Raw genomic sequence first — 8,665 nt, forward strand, 5'->3', positions numbered from 1 at the left:
CCATTCTAACTGATAGAAGGAAAATGTAGAGCATACAAAGGTCTATAATGCCTCCAGAAAAAATGAGGGTCATCGACTTCAGTAGCTTTACAAACTTTTTGGTTGCTACCTACCAGCCAAAATCAACTCCTCTTTCAAGAAAATTAGTCTGCAACTTGCACAAAAACAAACCTCATCCACTCACGTACATTTAAGTCTTTGATGTCTCTACTTCTGAGCACAGATTCTGCCACGTGCAGAAAAACAACTGCGGGGTTCGAAAGATACGCAACGAATTTCAGAGATAAAGAACGAATTTTCTTACGTTTTGTGTATTTTGCTGTCTTCTAAGTAATGCGTATAAAGTATAGCGTAATATCTAGATTATTAAAAAAAACTGGAGAAAATAACACATCAGTGCCACAGTGAATGAACCCCGCAGCGCCGCACCGGTGCACCAAGTTCAGTGAGATTTAGTTGTTAGTTGTTTTTCTGGCATAGTTGGGAAATAGCTAGACACCAAATATCAAAAGCGACGTGACGTCTGGGATGGCAATCTTGTATCCGATACTAACGTCTGGATTTGATGCAAATGTTCACAAAAATAGCGCCGTTTCACCAGAAAATCAACATATCTACAACGCAAACAACCTCTTGACATTTGAAAACAAACGTTGTTGTCTGTAATTAAGCATATCAAATGCAAAAAGATGATCCACACCCACGATGGAAACTCTTGCGAGTTTTGTAACTTTTCCTTAACGTTTGAATGACAAGAAATTCATCAGTTTTCCATATGTCCTTAATGTTATTGACGAGGAAGACGCGATGCTGTGGGAGACAGATAAGAATCTTCAAGTCAAGTCTAAGCTTTAGAAACTTGTAAAGCTTCATTCCGACATAAGTAACTTCGATTGACACAACATTGACTTCTTGTTCGTCTTGGCCTGATACCCATCTTCACAGAAAGTCATTGGTCGTTTCGTCCTGGCATTTAAACACTCGTGCAAGTCATCTTGTGCCAGCACATCAAATACAGAAAAAGGATAAACGATGATAGAGACACCTATGAATTGTGCAACGTTAATTCTCTCCTGAAATTAAATGATGAGCGCAAGTTTCTACTCGTCTTCGGTGATATTTTGACAAAAGAGAGGCAGACACCCTGACACGTCATGTGCGTCAAACACAGAAAAAGATAATTGACGATGAAGACACCTATGAATTGTGTAACGTTAACCATCTCTTGAAATTAAATGATGAGCACAAATTTCTACTCGTCTTCGATGATATTTTCTATGGAAGAGAGGCAGACACCCTGCTGTAAAGGACTCTTTAGGTCTATTGTAAGCTGTAAAGAGCGGTCAGGCATGATTTAGATATATCTTATTCGATTAAACGCGATTTACAAAACATTGACTGTGCACGTCTGAAGTTGATGCAAATACTCGCTGCTATTCTCATTTAGGCATTTCAACACGTACACAAGTCATCTCATGCAAGCACATTAAATCAGGAAAAGGATAATAGAATTTGTTTGAAACACCTATGAATTATGTAACCCTCTCCTAGCACTAGCATTGAATGATGAATGCTTCATCGGTTTTGTATATGTCCTCGATGTTATTATGACAGAAGGGAGGTAAATAGACGGCACTGAAGGGAAGATAGCGACCTTCAGGTCAACTCTAAACCGTAGAAAGCTGTCAAGCTTCATCCTGATATTAACGACTTGGATCAAGTATGACTTACACAGCATTGCCCCTGTGTGTGTCTGATGCGTCTGCTCAGGGGTCGGTACAAATCTTCATAAAATCACCGGTGACCTCGCCCTGACATTCCAACACACATGCAAGTTATTTTCGTGCAAGCGAATCAACTCCTGGTAACTATAGTCGTATTTGACTAAAATGCTTGTGTCAATCTCTCATGACATTTTGATGATGTGCAGTTCATCAGTTTTCTGTACGTCTTGCCGTTATTATACCGGACGTAAGGCTGGCAGGTAGATATCAGATAGGGTTATCAATACTACATGCTGAAGACAGCTGTAATTTAAAGCCAGGTCATGATAGGAATGGATAAGAAAGTTAAGTTCTTGGAGAGGCATACCTCAACTTAGAGCAGCATTGATCTGGCACTTAAGCTAATCAAATGGGCGAGAGCCTAATGCTACATGTAACAATCAGAACCAAAACTCCAGAAAGAGGATTTTATCCATACATAAGTATGACGTACCTCATATACTGTTGTCGGTAAAAGAATATGCATGTGATAATACTCTACCTTTGGAACTATATTATCAGCAATGACACCTACTTGCAGTGAATCAGTCATTCATGTCCTGAAGACATTTAGTCATCGAAACGTGTGCTCTTGAAAAACGCGTGGTGAGACATCGCATCCCTGTCCCTTTCCTACCATTAGTTCCATGGCGATATGCATTGCTCTGAATAGTCGTCCTTCCATTGAAAGCCTTTCAGGGTAACACCAGGTTCACCTCCAGCTCACATCGTTTTACTGTTCAATTTTCCTTGTTTCAAATACCTTCTAAAACAACAATGCCTAATTATGAAACCTATATACAATTTTCAAGCATTCAAAACTTATGTTCACCGCTATCTAGTTTTCTACCCATTCATTGTATTTAATTCGCTGCCAAAAGAAGTCAAATGTCCTTGCGAACAAGCACATTCAAGAAATAAAGTTCATTCATTCATATACGTTCCAGTGGGTTAAATTGGGACGACCGGTCGACCAGTTTGGTTGTTTCCAATGTTGAGCGGCAGGTCATTTGAGGTTAACTCTCATAATTCTGCCGGTTAGGGTTGGGTACCGGTACAGAAAATTCAGGTACAGGTACGATCCAGGTCCAGAGGATCAGGTCCAGCCATGAAGCTGTGAATATGTGAAAACAGGTGAAAGGGCGATACTCAAAACAATAGTCCATTTTGCTAAAAAGGATTCTGTTTGATGGAGTATACGACGTTCGTTGGTGTTTTGAAATCCTATCCGAGACATGTGAACAACACTAACTTCCTCTGTTTAAGACCAAGCTTAACTGCAGAAGCTTGGTAAAAATAACTATCAACTTTCCTCTACTTCACTCTCATTTTGTTTTGATCGGTAAGTCCCCAAACACGCAAACGCCTGCCGGTATAATCTCTTCATTTTTTAATCGGTCCAACATCCAACATTTTTTCAGGTCCAGTTTTTCCGGACCGGTCCAACAAGAAAAGAACTGTTTGTACCGGTACCCACCCCTACTACCAGGTACTCAAAAAACTGTTACCGAGGCCTCCGAGATAATACCTTTAAAACTTAGACATGTGAAGTGGGTATATCCGTATAAGTCTCTCTATAGTTGTAGAAGCTATCAACAGCTTTGTTTCCTGGAGAAAAATGTTGTCTAGAAGTTTTTGACAAATGGATTGCGTTTAAGCTTTAAATCCATCCGTCAAATGGGCGAAGCTTTGTGGGGGTAAAAAGTTCCGCTAATTAAACCCAAGAGACTAATTTGGCCCTAAAGAAAACAGAAAGTGTTGGTTGTTTCTATATATATAGATCCAGGCACATGCCGTACGCACGTGCAGGAATGGACGTAGGGCTTCCGAACATCATCTTGCTATGCTTTTTGGGGGGGTTGACAAGAACTTGTGAACCCCAATCATTCTTACATGTACATTTTTATATTTTTATAAGTCAAACACCCTGAAGGTGAAAATGAAGAAAAAAACTCAATTTGTAAGGGCATGTGATACCGTCCCAACTTAAGGCGCACTCTCGCTGCACTTGCGTCAAGCTTGCGTCACTGTGGGGTTCGAACGATACGCAACGAATTTCAGAGATAAAGAACAAATTTCTTACTTTTTGTGTATTTTATCGTTTTCTATGTCATATTTTTACGTATTACACAATATCTATATTATTAAAAAAATCGGAGAAAATAACAAAACAGCGACGCAGTGAACGAACCGCGCAATGACGCAAGCGTGACGCAAGTGCAATGAGATACCACCTTTAAGCTAGGGGCACAACCCGCCGTACGTGAATTTTGTCCGTACGTTTTTTTGGGAGGCCACGTCCGCTACGTATTTCTGAAAACGTGGGGAACGACTGGCAAGAGCAGGGAGAGAGTACGTCAACGCACGGCACAAAAAGTTTTGCCAGCACGTGAAGTTCTGCAGCGTGTCAGCGTGTTCCAAAATCCGTCGGATTCCCTACGAAGTTCGTACGGAGGCGGTACTTACCACTTACGGATCCCAAAAGATTGCCCACGTTTTGGCACGTAGATGGCACGTATTTGCACGTACGGTGGGTTGTGCCCTTAGCTTAAGCGGCAGTTCTTTGCAAAGAGGTTCATTTCTGCTTCCTACGGCGTTGCCTTCCAAGGCCGGTGAGTTTGTCAAAAGAAGTAATCTTTCTTCCGTTTGTTGTTCCTCAGGCTCTTTGCTGCTGTCCCTGCCCGTGGCCGTGTATCGCGAGGTGGTGGAGATGTACTGGTTCGGCACCCAGTACTACTGCATGGAGGTGTGGCCGTCCAAGACATGGGAGCGAGCCTACATGATCTACACGGTTCTGATCAGGTACGTTCAATCAATGAATAACTTTATTGTATACATAGAGGCCATAGGGGCATGTTCGGACGTGACGCAACCACCATGACAGACGAGTCATCAGGGGTAGGAGGAACCCCTTGCATCCTTGATCGAAAGTCCTCCTAGGAGACGGAAACTCGAAAGAACAAGCCTGCATCTGCTGAGGCCGTCTTACACGTTGCATACAGTTGCCCCTGTAGGAATTGCGCCAGTAGACGAGAGGGTGGAGAAGGAAGTGCACACCACCCCTCCTTCACCTTAGAAAGTCACGTGCAGGCCAGGCAGACGGGTCGCCAAACCCACCCGGTCTGCCTACCATTGTCCTCCGAGACAGACGGATATATATATATATATATATATATAAATATCCGTCTATAAAGTTCATTGCAAATTCTTGCCCGTGGGCTAATTGCAGGAAACATGAGAGAATTAAACAGTGTCAAAACAATATCACAAGTGTCTACTCTAGTCTAAAACTAGTTAACTCTAGATCCTGGGTTATTGGGTTCGACTCATTTTTCGAAGACAGTGGAAGACGAAAGATCCCACCTTTTCTATTATGTGTGGGGTTTGTGATGTTAGAAGGAATTTTTTTCTTTTTGTCAGTGAATGCAAAAAAGTTTGCGTGGAATTTGGTGGCCTCTTCTAACAGCTCTTTTTTTTTGTTATCGTAGAAAGAGCAGTTTGACATAAAATATATATACCCACTGAGTTAAGTGCAGGTCGCAACAGCATGATAATTGACAAATACATGACAAATTTACAATGTCAACAAACACAAGAATCTTAATCTAATAAGTGAGTAAACCTTCTTCTCGCTTCTTTGGGATACTGAAAAGGAACAAGGAAAAGGAATTTGTCTGTATTACTCAGAGGTATGAAGTGGGGAAACATAGGCTCTATTAGTCTATAAAGTTCAGCGCTCTCTTTGTTGTGTAATCTATCAACTTCATCGCTGCACACCAAGGAACACACGCCGTACGGCAATTAGCGAAAGACATGACGAATTTCGAAAACTGCAAGGTCACAAACACCCTGTTGAATTCTACTTGCTGCATCTCTGGGGTCCCCCGGGCTCACTGATGAATAGGTTTGAAATAGCCTGTCTAGTTCGCTAAAATCTGCTCGTTTTGGGCAATTTGCCCGTTGACAGTCATTCTCACTTGATGAAGATGTAAAATGACACTCAAAGCATCTCGGTTTTAAAATTGAGTTGAAAACTGAGATCTCTAGAGTGTACTAAGGATCTTCTTGTTTTTCACAATTTGCTCCTTGACAATCACCCACTTGATGTACGCTAAGCTTCTTGTTTTTGCTTGTTTTGGCAATTTGCCAGATGACAGTCATGCGTACTTGATTCTAATGTAAGAAGACATTCTACACATGTTTGTTTCTGAGCAGGAAACTTCGTTAAAGTAAACCAATTTCGGAACCCCTGAGTGGTCTAATGGAGAAGCTCCGTAAACTTTGCAGAATTAGAAAGTATAAAGCATTTGTGACAACTCAAGAAAAAATCTTTTCTGTCGAATGTCAACTTTGTTAGATTTGTAAGCCCTGCATCACGTACGTTACTTGTGATGTTGTTTTTTCTTTCTTCGAGTATCGTAGAGTTAACCATTAAGTACAGGAGGGGCATCCTCACATACTTCATATTCTCACAAATATCTAATGTCATTAGCTAACTACAATGTAGTGGGAAAACTGTCAGTTCCACTTGTCTCCACTTGCTTCAAGAAGAGAGAAGAAATATGTGAAATATAGATGTAAGTAAGGCATAGCATATCTTTCCTGTCATTTTCTTTGTATACAACTTATATTTTATCTAACTTTGTATACGTCAAGAATATGCAACAAACTTCATTGTCATTGTGATGTGATGTGACAAGTCTTCCCGTGTGATGTAGCCAGCTGTTGCCGTTGTACCGCGTGCCTGAGGAGTTACAGTCCATGCAGAAGTCGATGCCATTTTTGTGCCTATGTCTAACTGGGCATAGCTGATAGAAAAAGACGGCATATAAGAAAAAGGTCACGATTTTCCCCCATCGACCTCTGCATGGAGAGTATGCGAAGCTGGTGTGTTACGCCAAAGGGTGGGGATACGGGCTTTGAAGATACAGAATCTAGTGTGCTATGCCAAAAATCGATTGTATCGGCTATACAGAAATAGGTAAAGAAGCTAGCTGGTGTGACTCGCGAGTGCTGGCGAACATTCAGAACTGGAAACCGAGTGCTGGCGAACATTCAGCACTGGAAACCGAGTGCTGAGAGGATCTACACTGCGATTTACTGCCGTATACAGTGTATAAAATACATGGACGTCTGTTTTTACTTATATCAGATCGAAACTTTTAGGCCACTTAACAAAACCCGACCGAAAAAGACCACGTACTAGTATCTGCTAGCGTCGGTCGGTAAGACAACTAAGTATCCTGTGTCTATATAGAAAAATAAGCCTTCTTAGCTAGACATATTACTTACCTGTCAGGTCTGACTTTAACTATCCTTTGTGTATAAAGAATTAGTTTTTCGTTACATGATCGAATTAATGCACACGTCAGTTGTCTGGCTCCTACTATCCCTTGTGTAAAGAAGTCCTTTTTTGCTTGATAGATAGCGCATATTCCAATTTGCCGCTCTCCATACTTTTAATGAAATCTGCTCCTTGCACATTCTACATGTACATATAAATTACTTTTGAATACACCGTGACTAGAGTAACCCAACTTCTGCTTTCTCCGCTTATAATTAACTGGGCGTCCAGTGCTGAGGCCCCTTTGACATCCCCCATTGAATCTTCGTAATACATATACGTATACCACTACAGTGTATGAATCATTTATGACAGTTCCTTCAACTGTTTCCTGCCGATTGTCCCAGCTACGTGGTGCCGCTTCTGGTCAGCCTGGTGTCGTTCGTCCTGATCGCCGTCCGACTGTCCAAGACAGGACGTCCGATGACCTGCGATGACCCGACTAACAACCAGCTGGTCAAGCGGAATCGTAAGGTCACTCAGGTTGGTCGGAATGATGTTCCAATTTCAACTACTAGCATTCTTGCTGTTGCATTTTGTAGTTATCAATTAAAAATTTGCTCTTATCTTTTGACGCTGCTTAAAGCTTCGCCCCTTCACATTGCTACCGGCAACTTGCCAACGAAGGTCGGCGCTGGGTTTGGAGTAGCTTGGAATCTAGCTACAGTTCACAATCAGGCAGAGGCAGAATATGACTTTCCCGACTTTTTTTGTCAAAATCTAAAGTTATGTGACTATGGCTAGCGCAGAACATCACCACTTAGATACTGGAAGGCAATCTTGCCGACCAAGCTAATTGTGGATCAAAATAAACTAAACTCAACTCAACCTTGCTCACGACCAACTCTCAACCATTGCCTGGAGTCTGGTGCCGTCCGATTACTACCGGGGCTCCTTACACTGGCTGCCCTGGAAAAAGTCAGGACACTGGACCCACCTGTGGGAAGCCCCGGTAGTAATCGGTTGACAACCAGGCTTACATGCTTGAAGATGGTCATTAGAATTCCATTCCATGATTGGGGTGGGGTGGCGCAACGGCAGAATGTCCAGTACAGAACCAAGTGGCCCCATGTTCCCAGATGAGCACTAAAAAGGAAAAGGAAAGGGAAAAGAAAGCAAAGAAATGAAAAGGAAAAGGGGGAAGGGGAAGGGAAAGAAAGGAAAATGAAAGTCATCATCATCATCATCGGTCGGCTGCTGTGCAGTCGGTCACAAGTCTTATCCACTTCAGTCTGTCCGCAGCCAGTGCAGCTATAGCAGCAGCCAGCAGGGTTCAGGTCGCCGTCGGCATCCCCCAGCAGGTTCTGTATGTAAGTCAGGTAGTTCGTCTTCTGACGACCGGGGCGTCGTTTGCCGTGGGTTGGGACATAGAGGGAAGAGAGATATAGTAAAGAAAAGCAAAGAAAAGGTTCTACTCTATATTTTTTTACTCTACATTTAACTTTCCTCCCAGATGATCGCCCTGCTGTCCCTGCTGTTCGCGCTGTGCTGGATGCCGATCCACGTGCTGAACCTGTCGTTCCTGTTCGTGCCCGACTTCCCCATGAACCAGACCACC

At 42.4% G+C, this 8,665-nt stretch overlaps 1 protein-coding gene across 1 annotated transcript in view; it reads left to right on the top strand.

Moving 5' to 3' along the window:
- The window catches only part of LOC118409165 (G-protein coupled receptor 54-like), a 23,677-nt gene extending 17,686 nt beyond the window's left edge, over window positions 1-5,991 (top strand). Inside the window, exons 4-5 of the mRNA XM_035810034.1 lie at window positions 4,424-4,565; window positions 5,979-5,991. Coding sequence (XP_035665927.1) covers window positions 4,424-4,565; window positions 5,979-5,991 — 155 coding nt within the window. The remainder of the gene's footprint in view (window positions 1-4,423; window positions 4,566-5,978) is intronic.
- The last annotated feature ends 2,674 nt before the right edge of the window (window positions 5,992-8,665 follow it).

This window comes from Branchiostoma floridae, chromosome 2 (assembly GCF_000003815.2).
Source record: "Branchiostoma floridae strain S238N-H82 chromosome 2, Bfl_VNyyK, whole genome shotgun sequence".
Classification (NCBI taxonomy): Eukaryota; Metazoa; Chordata; class Leptocardii; order Amphioxiformes; family Branchiostomatidae; genus Branchiostoma; species Branchiostoma floridae.